At 37.6% G+C, this 16847-nt stretch overlaps 1 protein-coding gene and 1 long non-coding RNA gene across 9 annotated transcripts in view; one reads left to right on the top strand and one right to left on the bottom strand.

The window, feature by feature from the left end:
* The window catches only part of Inae (inactivation no afterpotential E), a 44241-nt gene that overhangs the window by 8238 nt on the left and 19156 nt on the right, over nucleotides 1–16847 (bottom strand). For 6 of the 8 annotated variants that reach the window (XM_071783784.1, XM_071783782.1, XM_071783785.1 and 3 more), the window contains 11 exons: nucleotides 10428–10639; nucleotides 8347–8448; nucleotides 7764–7950; nucleotides 7076–7160; nucleotides 6322–6650; nucleotides 5400–5601; nucleotides 4772–4960; nucleotides 3653–3943; nucleotides 3328–3557; nucleotides 2904–2927; nucleotides 1615–1747 (listed from right to left, as the gene is read on the bottom strand). In XM_071783784.1, coding sequence (XP_071639885.1) covers nucleotides 1615–1747; nucleotides 2904–2927; nucleotides 3328–3557; nucleotides 3653–3943; nucleotides 4772–4960; nucleotides 5400–5601; nucleotides 6322–6650; nucleotides 7076–7160; nucleotides 7764–7950; nucleotides 8347–8448; nucleotides 10428–10639 — 1984 coding nt within the window. Of the gene's footprint in view, nucleotides 1–1614; nucleotides 1748–2903; nucleotides 2928–3327; nucleotides 3558–3652; nucleotides 3944–4771; nucleotides 4961–5399; nucleotides 5602–6321; nucleotides 6651–7075; nucleotides 7161–7763; nucleotides 7951–8346; nucleotides 8449–10427; nucleotides 10640–16700; nucleotides 16812–16847 lie in introns of those variants that run through there. The other 2 variants (XM_071783789.1, XM_071783787.1) reach the window with 2 other exon arrangements.
* The window catches only part of LOC139816378 (uncharacterized), a 32950-nt gene continuing 26753 nt past the window's right edge, over nucleotides 10651–16847 (top strand). Inside the window, exon 1 of the long non-coding RNA XR_011733000.1 lies at nucleotides 10651–11363. This is a non-coding gene — a long non-coding RNA (uncharacterized lncRNA). The remainder of the gene's footprint in view (nucleotides 11364–16847) is intronic.

The following is a 16847-nucleotide window of genomic DNA, read 5'->3' as shown; positions in this document are numbered from 1 at the left end:
ATATGCAATTTTCAAAATGGATAAAAATTATATAAAGTTGAGCAATCATTTTTAACGGTAAATGCGCGACGAAAATACGAAATATTGTTCTTACAAAAGCGTACATACATGTACCTTTAGTTTTCAATTTGTACTTTAGTAGATCTTAGTCGTTTTGCGTGCAGTAAGCAAAAGAGGAAAACGACGGAGAAAGAGTGAAAGTGACGAAGAATACAAATCGATCTCGTACGAGAAACGTAGGGAATAATGCGCATCTTTCCTTTAACAAACGGACCAGCGGCCAACTCTCGCTTAATGTATATCAAATTAAATTAATTATAAAAATATATTATAAAACCTGTGTGTGTCATATATCATAAAAAAAAGAAAATTATTAGGAATAAATAATTCTTTATAACTAATAGTCTTGTAATTAAATTATATTAATAATTATTAAGTAATTAATTGAATGATAATTATTTGCATGTATCATAATGACATTCGCCTACAACAAATATTACTGAAATGTAGTCTATTTTTTTAGCACTCTACTATACGTATATATCTAAAAATAGAATACAATTTATATTCTATAAAAGAAATTTAGTTTTTTTTCCTACAATTTATCAATTGAATTGTAACCGTTAGTGTGATATAAAATAATTCGTACGCAAAATTAGTGTTTTTCATGTAAGGGTATCGCGTGCAAACGATAGCGTATTCATATGCCGCTGGTTGGCTACTATTCGACATACATAGAACGATAATGTCATGTGATGTACGAGGGCATGCACGTCAGTCGTGTTACTCTACTTAGGCGGATGTTAGGAGTAATAAGTACAAGAATATTCAACGAACGCACGTTGCACCAAGTAGCAATATTGTCGAAATAATTAAGGTATCCGCGATATCGAAAGCGACTAATTGTGAGTCCATTCAGTAATCACGATAGCGAGAACCCAATACCAACAAAATAAATTACACTAGACAAATTATCCGAATCTACAGCTACGCTCTACGCTACTTCAAGTATAAAATCAAAAATAAATAATCACGCATAGAAAATGCCTCGATGTTTCTTTTTTGTCTGCAACCAACGAAACAATAAATAAGTTTTCTACCAGCTATAAACTAACGAGCGATTCCGCACAAGTCTGTCACTCATTGAGTGTCCTAATCGAAGACATCTGAAATTACGTGAGGTCCCTCGATACGCGCGATTATCCCGCGAATCGCGAATTTAATTTCGGTAACGGATCGAGAGGAGGATTTGTCGTTAAAATTAAGATCGTGACTTGCGGGATATCTCATCTCCGCGTGCGACTTGCGGAGAGGACGAATCTCCGGCTGTCAACGCGATTCTGGCAGCGTCTCTTTGCGCTCGTGCACCTCCACGTCGACGACGATCGACGTGCAATCGACACCCGGGCAAATGCGCGCGCGATCAACACCGTTAGCGGACTGATCTACGGTCTTGGTCGTCCGATCTCGCTGGACCACCTCGTTGGGGATATCGGACCCATCGGCGGTCTCTTCTAAGGGTTCGTAATGGCCCGGTTTCACCGACGGGGTTCGGCTCAGTGGTGTCTGCGACCGTTTTACTTGCTGTCGCACGACGCTCGCGTCCCTGCTTACCTTGTTCAACGCGCGTAACATGTTATCCGGCATGTGGTCCTGTATCATCACCGGGCTGATCAGCACCTCGTCGAAATCGCATGGACTGGCCCACAATGCCTGGTACACCGGGTCGTGCTTGTTCAACACTTGTCTGAAATTCAATGCAAAAGAACGCCTTTCAGCCAACCGCGAATCCCCTAAATTCGTATGAGACTATGATTGATATATCATTTATTTCTGTTATACGAGTTCTTTTTAAATATTGTAATTACTCCTTGATGAAGCAGAGAAATTCTTTTATCTTTCATTCATATATCAGCAGCATAAATTAATAATAAAAAATGTTTCACATTTACATTTTTGTGCTCGCTATAGAAATTTAATTTTTCGTTTAGAATGTTGGAGAACTGAATTTAATATTTTTAAAGCAATCGTGTTATGGAAGTTAGTTTTAAACACTTATATCAATTTCGAGGATGGCTAGCAAAAATAAAAATCACTTTTACTGATTTTGTTGAAATAAGTATTCGTAATAGAAATCTTTAGCAAAACTCTTCTGAAAGATATCTTATTCTGCTATACGTTAGATTATGTATTATTGTACCTTGAATTTTATTATAATAAATAAAATAAGATGGCATGCGTGTGCTAATTTGTTTCCTACAAGAGATCATTTACGATGTGGAAGCATGCAGCTCGATCCACATAAGGACTGTAATCAAAGGACTATAAGTATTAAATTGCCTAATGAATCATGATAGATATATTAAAGCTATCAAAAATTACCAAACCACTTCCCTTGGCTATATCATCCGTGTGGAATATTCTAATCATGCATATGCATTGTATATTCCGAGGAAGATGTATATGAATTCTCGAAAAAAAGAAAGAATCCTTTTTTCTTAACAATCACCGTTGTAAATTAAACTGTATTATAAATTTCTAATTTAATATAATTTTTCTTCTTAAATTTATTAAAAACTAACATTGGTCTTATAAAATCTATTGCAAAATTTTATGTAGTTCGTATTTCATGTTACATAAGGATCATAATTTTGTTACACCAGGATTTAAGCGATTTATACAAGAAATAAAATTCCGATATATGTGGGCATACATTTTTCTCGGGATATTATAGGTAAAAACCATTACGGAACGAAATTCTGATATCGAAAGATAGCGAGGAGTAATATCCTACGTAATAAATATAGGATATAGGCCCAATAGACGCATGCGGGCAATATCTCCAAAATGCAACAACTCAGAGCAGTAGTCCTGAAAATGTAAAAATTATCTGATAGACATACCTCCAATGCGTCTCATACTTCTGCCTAAAAAAAGAAGGCGCGATTAACTTTTCATTTTTTCCGACTCGACGGAGCGAGATCGAACTTGTCTCGCGCGATACAGAAAGGAAACGATTTAGCTTTAGCGTAATCATTCTTTTAGCACCAATAGAGTTAATTTTATTATAATGGAAAAATATAACGGCGTGATGTTAAATAAAAAAGTAAACAACTGGAGCTAAAAATGTATTATTCGGATATTATGTATTACAATTTTCTCATGTATCGTTATACTATTGTTAACAGAAGTATTTAATTTTAAATGAGCGAATCTCAAAATGATTAATGACGGTGCAATCCAATCTTGGGATAAATAATTTTACGAAGTATTCGAGATCTTCTATTTTAGATACGAAAAGAAATACAATTATTAGCTGGTACTCACTCGCCCTTGTTCGGATGATGTCGCACCACGTGTATGATCCGTCCTGGCGGATATAGGGGCCTGTGCAGAGTCAGAGCGATGCTGGAATCGCTGGGTACTATGGTCTGTGCGCGCGCCCGGTCCTTGTCCCGCTGGTATTCGCTGATGCAACCACCGGCCTCCAGGTTGGCCGCCGACGTGGGTGTCGACCCGCAGCCGCAGCACATCACCGAGCACGCTATTGTCTTCCACTGGAATAATTCGCGGGCAAGCCGACTGTGCTCAACTATCGATCCAGGCGTGACAAATGTTGATCCAACTTGAGAGAGTCTTTCTATTTTGTTACCTTAGGATCGACGCTTCTCTTTATAGCGTTGATGAGGTCCGCCCTCAGACTTTCCATCTGTCGAAGCCCGATTCTCGGTACTACGTCCTTGCCCACCACCACCGAGGTAATGAATTCCTGCGTGTACTGCTGGGCAGGCATACTCAACAGTCCACCGGGTGGCCCGAATGAGAAGCACATCAGGTCCGGGTAATCCTGCTTCAGCAGGATCGCGAGGATCGCCGCCGTGCCAGCACCCAACGAGTGTCCCACCAAGATCAGCCCAAATTGATGCGTACCCCTAGAGGAATTCTGCGGCAAAATTTGACAAAAATTCCAAATCCTCTTTTTAATCAATCTCAAAATGTTCTTAATTAATTCTGGCGTATAAACTCTTTCTAGGATCTCTAGGGAAGTCCAATTACAAAAATATATATTGAATACGAATGTTCGGAGTATCTCCAAAATTGAATTTTATATACGAAAAATACAACGGATAAAAATACGAACATTTTACGTTTCGATATGTTTTTACTAAAACCTAAACATAGATTGCCACACAATTTTAGATTATTTTAAATATTTAGTTTTGTCTCTGTCTCGATTCTCGACAAATTTTTTATCGCGATAAATAAATTCAGTGTACACGTGCAACTGGATTGTTTATTCATTTGGTACGTTTACGTAACGTACGAAACCGAAAGATTTAATTAAACCGAAATGAAATACACTCAACAATACGTCGGCGGGTTAAATCCGCGATGAAAAGGTTACCGGCACATTTTGCCGCAAGCAAAAACGTGTGGATGACCCGGATGGTAAATTTTCGCAATGTATATTCAAGACTTCAATCGATGAGAAAGAGCGGTTTACTTTTTATCGTGTAAAAAAAAAGAGAAAGCTATTAAGGTCCGAAGCAAATGCAAACTTCGTGCTTTTTTTAAACGTAAATTAAACGTAAAATTTTCAATATGTATTTTGTTATATATATGCTAAAATTTGCTTATATTCGCTGTTGCGCTTGTATTCCGTTATCGGTTATCATGCAAATAACGAGGTAACGTCGATAACACTTCGGGGCTATCGTCTGTTTCGATAACGAGCGACGGGGCACGACTCATTTGCACATAATATGCTTACCTTTGCGCGAGCACGCCCGATAATGTCCTCCTCCAGCAGCTTCTTGCGTATATATTCGGCGGTCTGCACCATCCCCTTGTGTCCGAACCAGTCCTCCCTCGGCGGCGACAAAGGCAACACTTCGCCCTCGGCGTTCAAGTCCGTCAGCACGTCCTTCATGCTTAAGGTCCCTCGTATACTGATCACGATCTATATATACGTGTAAAAGAAACGCGTGATTGAAAAGGAAGAGATAGAAAAAGAAAATAAGGAAGTCGGTAATAATTCCGAAGAAAAATATAAAGTCTCCGAGATGTTAAAACAGTAAAAAATAATATAATATATTGATAACGTTAATATTGATATAAAAAACCGAGAAATTCGTTAATTAATTCTATTGCTGTTGAGGAAAATGATTAATTCTCCGGTTCACAATTAAAATCTTATTCTAATCTAGCTGATTCTAAAATGATTAATTCTCCGGTTCACAATTAAAATCTTATTCTAATCTAGCTGATTCTATCAAGCATGCTTTACCGCAAATTAATCTGGCTATCGATAGAGGATAAATCTCGAACTCTTCGTTTAAAGAGCTAATGCAGCTTCGCGACGATTAACGAACGATAAACCGCGGCCGACAGCGACAAACCTTTCTCTTAGTGTAATCGAGCGCGACGTAGAACGGCGTCTCGCCAACGTCAACGTGAAAGGTCGTATAGACGACTTCGATCTCCCCAAAGTCGAGCATTTTGCTCATGGCGGCGTAATTGCATCGGCAGCAATTGTCCTCGATGATCGTTGGGATGTCCTCGTGATGAGAGCCGCACGGAAGGCAGTGGCAACATTGCAATCTGCACCGCGTGGAGGAGAAGATAAACAAGATAAAGCGAAGGCGACGTCGTGGCCAATGTATCTATGTAGTCGCGGATGAGGTGTCACGGAGAGAAAACAGGCGTGTCACAGGCCCGTATATACGCGAAAATACTGACACACAACGAAAAATATAACGGCATACAGTAGGTACCTTTTAAATTGACAACCTGTCGCGATCAACTCAGTTATAAGTTATGCACCTGTTTCGTTTTATTCTACAACGTTACCGTTACGTCTCGCAGTTATTCGTATTTCAATGTATTGACTTTTGACTTTAATATCCTTCAACTTTTCTTCTCTCACGCACTTTCTTGTTAGCTCCGTTTCACGATATTTTCCTATGTCAAAGTTTTCCTATAGACTTACGTCGCAATAAATTCAAAATTTACAATATACCTGTACAAGATGAGTTCTATAGCGTTACGAGATATGAGAAGTAAAACGAATTTATGAATACTCAAACGCAAAGAATGGAATATCCTTAAGATAATCGAGAATAGAGTATTTTTTGTTCTGTAAAATATTTTGTATGCAACGTAAATCCGTAACAAATCTATGTTGCAAAAAAAATTTGCTTTTTATCTTTTAAAGTTAAAAATTTTGCCTGTCGGTGATATTCCGATTGTAATACTTTGTTATAATTACCTGGAGAACGCATATTAAGCGATAATATGGCAAGCTTCGAGCCTCGGAATTACCTGGTGCATAACTGGCAGATTTTGGTGGAGGGATCGATGAGAAACATGGGCCAACCGTAGGCGGCGAGGGCAAAGTGCATATAATGGATAGCCAACTGGAAGTGGCCCAAGTCTCCGTCTTCCGTCAGGGACAGGAACTTTGTGCGCGGAGTGACCGGCACTCCCGACAGGAACTCGTACGTGTCGTTCTTGCGCTGCTTAACTATCAACTCGCGCTCGATCTTTTGAAATTTTCTGAGCAACACCAGACCAGCTACCACGTCCGATGGCACCACGTCCAGGTCGCGGAAGAAGTCGCTCAGCAACCGGGCGATGTCGGCGAACGAGTTCTGCGAACAGCGAACACATCGTTCTTCCTGTCAAAATATTCGCGATACAACGCACGATTCTTTGTTGAAAATCAAAATAATTTTTCTTTCGGCAAAATTCAATTTAACCTTTGCACCGCTCCGTGCTTTCTCTGTGATCTCTATTCAATTTTCTAAATTCAATTTTCTCTATTTAATCTTAAAATTAAATTCTTTTTTATTTTCTTAAATTAACATTCAATAAAAAATATGTTCAAAATTATTTACTATTTTCAACAGATTTATTTTCAGATTATCTACAACTTTTATATAGCAATAATAATAGTTTTGAGAAATGCATTCTTATACAAAATGTCTTTCTAGACCTACATATTTCTATATTAGACATAAAGATTTATTTTCCTGGATACCTTCTCCTTTAAATTTAATTTGTTCATGCTACTCACTCGATTGCGGTCGGAATTACCCATGCAGCAGAACAACAATCTGCACCTATTGTCCCAGCTGTCCTGGTAGGCACGTATAACTTTTCTGCAACACGAGATGTGTACATCGTGTGTTTACAACATTCGGATATTCTACCAAGAACGCTAACGCGTAAATCCAAGCAGTCGTAAAAAGCTGCACGCTAAAAAATTTCGCGACAGTACGTGAGTACGTGGGACCGTAAAAGATGAATGCACGACGAAAAACGGCCATCACGTTGAAAAAATCGCAGCAGTGCTTGGATGCATTTAGAAAGGGGAGCACATTTTCCAAGAGAGCTATTTTCCGCAAAATAATCTTAATCTGTCCGTTTTCTCAAGTTTTATTTGTAATAAAGCCAGATTCAATATTAAACTACGTTTGCCTGACATTGGGGGTATAAAATAAGGAGAAAATAAAGATAGAAATATGAGAGATCGTTTCTTGTCTCTTTTCAGAAAAATACGTGAGAATGTGGAATGCTTAATTTTATGCAGTTTGTAATTACAATGCGCATAAAAATGCAAAGAGAACGTCGTGAAAGAAATTCTTGCAAAATTGAGAAAAGAATAAGTTATGCTCGAAGCTAAAGCGCTGGACAAGGCGCAATGGGCAAAATGTGAAAAAAAAAATTGCGAAACATTTTCGTATGCCAATGAGACAACTTACCGTTGTCGCCAATTTCGACTTCTGCTGCCGCTGCGTTTGTAATGCAATCTTGCCCCCCTCGATTCTGCCTCCCTCATGCTGCGCTGATACTTCTTCATCTTCACCCAGGACCTGCCAGCGGCATCGTATGTGCACCAAATGGTCACCATCATCAACGCCAGCAAGCACCAGTTCGATATCACCAAACCTGTTCAGCGCAATTCAAATCGATTTCGCGTTTGGCGACATGTTTGCTTTACAGTCGAATGTTAATTTTTGCAAAATAACACAGGAAAAAGGTGAACATATTTGCTAACAACCGTTGCCGAAAGAAATAGGCATATATTTGTAATATCTATATTTTCCAGTTATTTGATAATAATATTTTATTTTAATATCTTCCTATTTAATTTCAAATTTTAAACTTATTCATTTGTAAGTAAAAGTTAAATACGCGAATTATCGATCTCAATTGTTAACTGTTTGACTAGTTTATAAAGACACAGTTTTATTCTCACATTGCCTCATGATATAGATCTATCTACGGACAGTTAATCGATAAATTCTTAACACTGTTACGGAAAAACGCAGTTATCGAACTTACCTAGCATAACATCCTTAGCTTGGTCCACTGGACAGGTTTGATAATAATGCACTAGCCAAGTAACACCTGCGCACAGCCATCCGGTCTCCACCAGTACCAAGACTGAAAAGAAACCGCCGTAAAACTCCCATGTCGTCATAATAATTTCATTTTCTCTTCCACCCCCGATGCAACGATCCGAGCGAAATAACTCTCTTAATTAATCGGTACGCGGGAGAATTTTCTCAAATAAAAACGAAAGAAGGTTGTAAAGAACAGGAAATTTTAAAATATTATCTCCCCGCTATTATCTCTCGTTATTATGCGCTTTTCTATACGTCGTTTTAGCTTACGCAAAAGCCTTTTTATAATAATGAGAAAGTACGCTTGTCACGTCGACATCACGTTGGATAGAAAGATTGAAGAAATCGATGACATGCAAACTCACAAAAGCTTTCTTCGATGTCGCGAAGCTTACAATAGCGGGTATCAGCGCTCGCCTTCCGAAGCGGAAACGTACAACCGAGGGGGTGGCTAGCGCGTTTCCGCCGGCGAAACAAATACAGTTGACCCAGTTGCGACAATAACCGCGACTGTCGATTTGAAATGCTTTCGAATCACCGCATAGGATTAACAAATGGACTCGAAATATCTGGTACACCACCGTTGTCACGTTGAATTTTAATGAGATAGTAGGAGAAATAGCTACATTTCCTCGAACAAAAATTCTATAATATTCAACATTAAATATCCGCAGTTAAGTTCTTTTTAAAGCTTCAGCCACAAAAAGTTTAAATTCAATAAATTTAATGTAAGGTCTATTTGAACCTAAGGCCTAAAACGCGTGATAAAACTTCAACCTTTTCTTCTGCTCTCATGTATAACTTATAATTCTTCGTACGTGCGGTAGATTTCTTTATTCTCGATACGGGTTTCAATCCTTACCAAGGTCCTCACCGATCGATGGCCCTGAGTGAACCAAACAAACTTCTGCTCGTCGGTGCACCGACTGAGAACGTTAATAAAAGTTGAAACCCGTATCAAGACTATCAGATAAAGAAATCTACAAAGAATTAAGCACGTAGAAAAAAAATAGAAAACGTTTCAGGCCTTATACCTTACATTTATAATTTGTAACAAATGAGTCGATTAATTTTATTTAATTTAAATTTTTCAAAGATATTGTCATTAGAAATCAATGTGACGATGATATTTCTTTAAATTAAATATAAGTTTAAGTTATGTTCAAAATTATACATAAAATGCGATGACGAGAAAAGTAATTGGTCAATTAATTCGACTTCCTAGAACTTAATATTTCGCGTCACTCCATTTACATCATCCGACGTTGAATTATAATCGAATCGCGAGTTCATTCCGCGAAATTTAACGATACTGCGATGAAAAATAAATCACGGAGAGCGAAAAGGCGCTTAAGTAAAAATAAGGGCACTCTGTATTTTAACGTGTACATAAGTCAAAACAGCTCTCGTAACAGGCAAACGTGGAAATTCCTTAAAAAGGCGAAAAATACTCGGATATAAAATTAGAATTAAAATGAAAAAGCGCTAGTAGCGAAAAATTAAAACGTGTTAGACGTTTGCATATAATACACAACAACAGGGGATGTTATATATAATATATATAACGTGTAGCGCACGACAAATATTATGATTGTCATCAAACCATTTCATCAATATGTTTCATGTTGACGGTTTCTCAATATTGGTCCATGAAAGTTTAATAATATTCCCGATAGGCAACATCGGCATATCGAGAATAGATATACTGATCGCGAGCGATTAAAAAAGATTCGTATCGCATGAAATATGACGAAGCGTTTTTGCTATTTCTGATATGTCATATCTTTTTTTTCTTTTTGGAATCTTTCGTTGCAGAAAAAGACAAGCGTAAAAATCAAGATAAAAAAAAAACGTGAAATAAAATCGTAAAAAGTTCATGTACTCTCTAGGGTAAAATGCATTGCTCCCGAAACGCGGTTTTAGAGGCTGTTACGAGTTTTATTTCTTCTTATTCCGCTTGCCGCTTCGATCGAGATGTAGACATTGGATTAACAGTAGATACGAGATAAAGATACTCACATAGTCGGAAGTAAAGGACGTACTGCATCGGCGCTCTCGCCGTTGTGTCCAGAATGCTGCCCCTCGTCGCCAGGAAGCAGATGGAGAATTCCACCGCCATGCAGACCACGAAAAGACCTTCATATCCGATCACGTATTCCCACAAGAGAAGAATGCAGGTATCGCTACGATCCCACTCGAGAATCCCCAGTAGAACACCTAGCACTGTCAACCTGCAAATCCATAAAGAAGTCCCTTTAAAGCGGATAGAATTCGCGAGGTAAATACACCTAAATCTAGTTCTCAGCGATAAATACATCTCGGGGATTATACGCGTCAGGGATTTAAACCTTTGCAGCCTTTGAACGCGCACACAGTCGTATTTCCTAGTTTACATATTTCAAGGTATTAATCATTTCGTAACAATAAATAACTTCATTATTATCCAAAAAATTCAAATTCGGAAATCTAATTAAAAAGTAAAATTATATAATAATGAAATTATGTAATAAATGTAGCATACTTCTCGGATGTCTGTAAAGAGATCGAATGTCTCTTTATGCAAAGACGTCCGATCATTAGGTAACCTAATTGCTATTATGTAATCTATTACATAACGACGGCGGGATATCGAGTTCGTCGTTGACGTTATTAATCAGAGTACGCTTTCAACTACATCATCGACCACGGATAGATAAACGGCATGCAGATATAGATAAAGGCGGAACAATTATTATTAGACGAACTGTATAGTGAGCTGTATTATTCACGGAAAGTGTATAATCCGCACGTGCAACACGCCTGCACGCCGCTGCGCCGATATGACGTCGAGATGAACAACGAGGTTAATTAAAATTTCAAGATGCGCAAGAAATGAAAGTGCCACGTCCTTCCTCATTTTTTTTTTCCTGACGCAAGTCAACTCTGTCTGATGGCTTATGTTCGTGCGGAAAATGTGTGAGGTTTTTTTCTACAATAATGTGCCGTCCGTTCTTTCTCAAAGAACATTCTGAACTGATACACGTTGGTGCAATAAGTTGAAGTGAAACAAAATAATACTTGTCTCACTCTAACTTATTGCGCTAGTGTGCATGTGTGCGCCAGTTCAGGAAGTTCTTCGAAAAAGGATCGTTACGAATTACATAAACGGTGACGGGAAAAATTTTACTGAACTATAAAATTGAATTAATCCACAGACGAAACATCAGCGTGTATCAAATGCAATTTACATGTCGAATACACTTACAATTTATTACGAATAGTTGATAACTGACATATTTTTCTTGTTACAATCGCTATTTTTTTTATTCATCGAATGATAAGACTTTTGCGTGTATAAAATAAAAGGCGATACGCGGACGGCTAGCCGTATTTTTGCGTAGATATATTTATTGTCGCAAACTCTGCGTACTCTTTCGTCCATTTCTCTTCTCCAGCAACAAACTTTTCTCCTCGAACGGTTTGTTTTCAAGCTTCGACTCTTCGGACGGAAAAATCGCGGCGTCGATCGGTTTTCATGAAATGCGAAGGCGTCGGTCGCAAAGTGATTTTATCTCGTTTCTCTCGACGCGCTTCGAACGGGCATTCCAACATCTCGATAAATGGATGCGAGTGCGAAATCGTGCGGTCGGTGCAGTATTTTTCTAGGCCGACGATTTTTCAAGCGATGAGTGTTTGTACATAATAACCGTGAATTATCGTTGACGGCAGCTCGATCTCGCGGCTTATCGGTTATCAGTTAATCGCTTAATCTACATACGCTTAAAAACTTCCTGCAAGCTTCTCGCTCAATTTGAAATGTGAGCGTTTTTCAGAGACGGATAACGAGCAGCGAAAAAGCACGTGCCTCGTCGGCACGTATACTTATGTGCTCGGGTTACGAACGAATCAAATGGCATCGCGTGACATTTCGCATTTCGAAAATATTAACCCCGGGCTCTCTCCTGCCGTCGAACTGGCGAGATCGATTATGACCTCGATAAACACATACATTTTATTCCGCGGCGTTTTAATCTGATTTTTCCGCACCAAATAGGAAAAGGTCGTAATTGGTAATTGGTCTTTTATCGTTGTGAGAAATTTTTATATTTGGGAACTTTTTTTATTTATCTTCACCTTAGTTCCTTATCGAACTTCGCTCAATGTTATTTGGAAGCTTTCGAGCGTCGTGTGTGCATCTGCGATACGCACGACTTGCTCCGATAAATTAATCGTGAGAAGCACATTGTGCAAGACAGAGAGAATTATTGATCCACGAAATCAATGTCGCGCGAAATCTGCGCGTACGAAAATAGGAAACAGGCCCGCAATCTTGCCGTTGTCAGGGGAGCTGATAGCCAAACAAGCTAATCGGAGTGAATCGTCCGTAAAAATGATCTCGAATTGAACCTGCCTGTCACGAAAACATATACATATTTAAGTACGTCTTCCATTTACAATTTCATATATAATATTCAGTGACATATTTTCATATATAAGACAAATCTGTTACTTATTAAAATTCTTTCGCTTATAGTCGCATAAGGGAGTTTGACATTTGCCGTTCTTCCATCGGTTACGTTTTCTGAATCTTTAAGTAAAGTAGTAAAGCATTCTCTCTCCGAGGCGGCGCGTACCTCGTAAAATAAAACGAACTTTTTCTTATTCTCGCGCTCTTGTGGCACGCAACTTTCGCTCCGCGGGCTTCCTCGCCTCCGTCACAGTTGCAAAAAGTCGCGGCCGATCGATACGTTTAACACGCGCGAGCGAGACTACGAACTTTTGTTCTCCGAACGGTCCTCTCTTTCTATGCGCGTGCTATGAATCATTTAAGGGTGACTCCGCACAATCGGCAGGGGCCACACGTGCGTATTGTCGTTGCGTTTGATTGCGTTCGCGCTCTCGTACCACAGTGATCCTCGATCCCTGTTTATATGGGATGCTCTAAACCTATACATATTTATCAATGGATATCACAACCCACGGTGATAAAACACGATTGTTTTAACGGTTGTGTACAGAGTTTGGATCGAAATCGAAAAATACGTCATTTCGCTCTCTCTTCAATTGTTTTGAAATAATTTATTTTAATAGAATTTTAATAATTTCGATGAGTTAATAAGATGTATTTAATCGGTAATTTTTGAACGCATCTTACGTGAGAAACAGTATGAGTTAATGCACAGAAAATATATACGACTATTTTATTATATTTATTTTCTTCGTTATATCTGTGCAATAATTTTTACGTAAGAATAATAATATTGTGACTAATATTTAAATATCTTTCTATGAAATTCGTAAGAACATATATTTTTAAATATATATCTTTGTACTATAAGATCATTTAATCATATACTAAACTCTTTTGTGTGAATTCGAGACCTGGATATAATTTATGAAATTATCGATATGATGACATGATATATTAATAATAAAATAACGACTTTATCGATAAATAACGATATTTACCGAATAATTCTCGAAATTCCTGCTAAATTACAATATTATCGTTTCCATTTATTATACATGTTTATCGCACACAACTTTGACAACATATGATGTCATCTTGCGTATTAACATGATTAATTGATGTTGATCTTGCGAGCGTTTTATCTCCGCGACCGGGAAGGCTAGGAATCGTGCTCTTGCACTTACAAGTAAATGGTTGTTAAGCGCATTAAAGTCGCCTCTCCCATGTGTACACGAGCCATTAAAAAATCACTGTAACATTATCCGCATGCACGTGTACCGAATACTATTTTTTCTTCGTCGTGCGGCCGGCTAAGTATAGATCCGAGCCTATAAGCTCGTTGAGATTTAAAATACGTAGGTATAATACGTCAGTCAGGTACGCACGACCGCGTTACACCCAACTTTTACAAACACACACATTTTTAATGTAGATCTTATCGACGATATTATTGTATCTCCCTTTCGCCTCACTTACAGAAGAAGGAAAATGCGACAGTTGACTTCGTGTAAGTTAATTTTATTTTGAGATCAGCTGGAATTTATTATTTTCTTTTTATATATTTATTTAGAAAATAATTTATGTATTACGTTAATATCGGCAGTTTAAAAAAGTAGGTGTTAATAATTATTGATCACTTTTATATATTTTATGACGTTATACTTTTTTTACTATTTATATTTATCTTTATTTATGTCGGCGTGCCGTTGAATCAAATTTACTATTTTTCGATATTGCTACATGGCACCAACGGTAATTACCGATAGTAAAACATCACTGATGTCGTGCTCCGGACATCTGTGCATTCAATGTAATCTCAATTCCATGTCCTATTCGGAATCGCAGATCCATTATCGGATTTAAAGTGTCGGTGCTTCGGCGGGGAACGACGACCAATCAATAAAAATTATCTCCACGCGACGTATCTTTTACGATGCTTCTCCTTTACACTGAAATCCATGGTATTTATCACGATACAAATGTTTTTCTCCCAGAAGCTTAATTGTTATTTATTTATTTTTTCACTTTATTTAGTCTTTTATTTTACTCGGTTATCCTGTTATTTTTAATAAATAAAAATTTTGTAATGCTAATAATAGTACATATCGAATATTAAGCGCGATTATAAAAGTGATTATTAAAAAATATGCGACACGCGTATTTTATTATACTTTTTTGTAGTAGATATAAATTACATATACCATCAGTTTTATAAATTTATATTAATTACAGAGAAGACAGTTTGCCTCAGACTTTTGTATGTATATTATTTCAAAGAGCCGAGAGAAGCTCGCAACCATTATTTTTATAACGAGAAACAGTAATCAGTAATATTTTATTCCTTCCGCATCTTCTCCCTCGAACTCTCTCGATCGCGGCTCAACGACCGCGAAGACGACAAGCCTCGAAAGTTTTGTTTGACGAGCAACAGCCGCGTGTCAAATGATAAAAGCTCTAAAATAGGATCCTATCCTCCCTCGCGTGTTAAGTGTTCTTCCGCGTTCCGCCTTTGACTCTCTGAAAGTCAGCGGCAAAATTCTTGACACCACCTTCTTGGCAACACCTTACCAGATATTTCGCCGCGCGTTGTCTGTTTCTTCCATTCCTCGCGGTGTATATCAGGTTCATAGCGTGATACATGTTAATCTTTAACTTGACGGAAGTTAGAGGGAAAGTTACGTTACGGATATAATCGCAGTGAAATGCAAAGAAAATATAAATTCACAGATATGACAAAAACTAGAAAAAAAAACTTTTTCATTGAAATAAGAAAGTGACAATAGTGATAATATATTTTTATCTATAAATATAATTTTTGAGTGTTAGTTTTCAGCAAGTATAAGGTACATATCAAGTGTTTATACATTTTACAGATACTTTAATAAATATAGAAAATTCTATTTAATAAAAAAATCGATTAAGGCTTAAGAATATAGGATATTTTTGCATATTTATCAAAGTGCGCGCGAAGAAAGGAGATACAATATTCAGTTGCGACCGTAATTACGTCATGAATATTTTTTCCCGCGCCGAAGGCTTTTAAGATTTTCTTGGGGAACGGAAGATGTTCGCGAGAGACATGTCTTATTCATGAGCCTAATGTCATCTTATCACGCAACTGGGTTCGCCGTGCCGCGACTCTCGCTGCGTCTGTGTTTTGACGCGCTCGTGATCCACGAGGGCAGTCACAATGATTCGGTCGGCGTGATTTAATAAATGAGCGATAACTTTTCGGTCCGGGATCACACACGCGGATAAACGGATTCGGCGCGTAATCATAAATATCTTCAAACGTTCCATGTCCCGTAAAATGTCCCAGCCGTCGCACCATTGCTTTTTTTTCTAGCCATGAGAGAATTATCACGACAGTGTATGCACCTCGCCTGATACATTTGGCGTATTATCGGGTTTTATCTTTTAATTGATGCAACAATGTGCAAGAACATTTTAATTAATTTCTTAAAGAACATTTTTTTGAGGAAATTATTTAATTTATATCTAACTTTTTTTTTCAAGATAAATTTTCTCGTGTGTTTAAAAAAAGTGTCAGGAGAAAATTATTTTATTGCGCGTAAAACTCTTTAATTCGCACGGCTACCTGGGTTACGTCACAATTTGTTGCTAATTATATATTTTGAACAAATGTTGTTTCAATATATTAAACTTTAAAAACTATATACTGTTACATTTTTTTACATACAGCATATATTTTATTTTTTGTTTAATTGATATTTTAATAAGTTCGTAATTTAGAGCTCGAATATAAATATAAAGATGCGTATATGTGTTAAAAATTAAAAATTTGCGATCGAATTATAATCCTCTATTAGAGAAAAACTCACAATCAGTTAAAATTAATCAAGGAACTCGTAGATCATAGCTCGCTGGGACACTTTATAACTCTGTGATCTTCGATTCATATGATTCATGATATGTACGAGAGACGAGTGCTTCTGTGAGAACAAAGTTCACAAGTCCATCCCTGGCGG

This window comes from Temnothorax longispinosus, chromosome 7 (genome assembly GCF_030848805.1).
Source record: "Temnothorax longispinosus isolate EJ_2023e chromosome 7, Tlon_JGU_v1, whole genome shotgun sequence".
NCBI classification, from domain to species: domain Eukaryota; kingdom Metazoa; phylum Arthropoda; class Insecta; order Hymenoptera; family Formicidae; genus Temnothorax; species Temnothorax longispinosus.
This window is presented reverse-complemented; position numbering and strand designations above follow the sequence as displayed.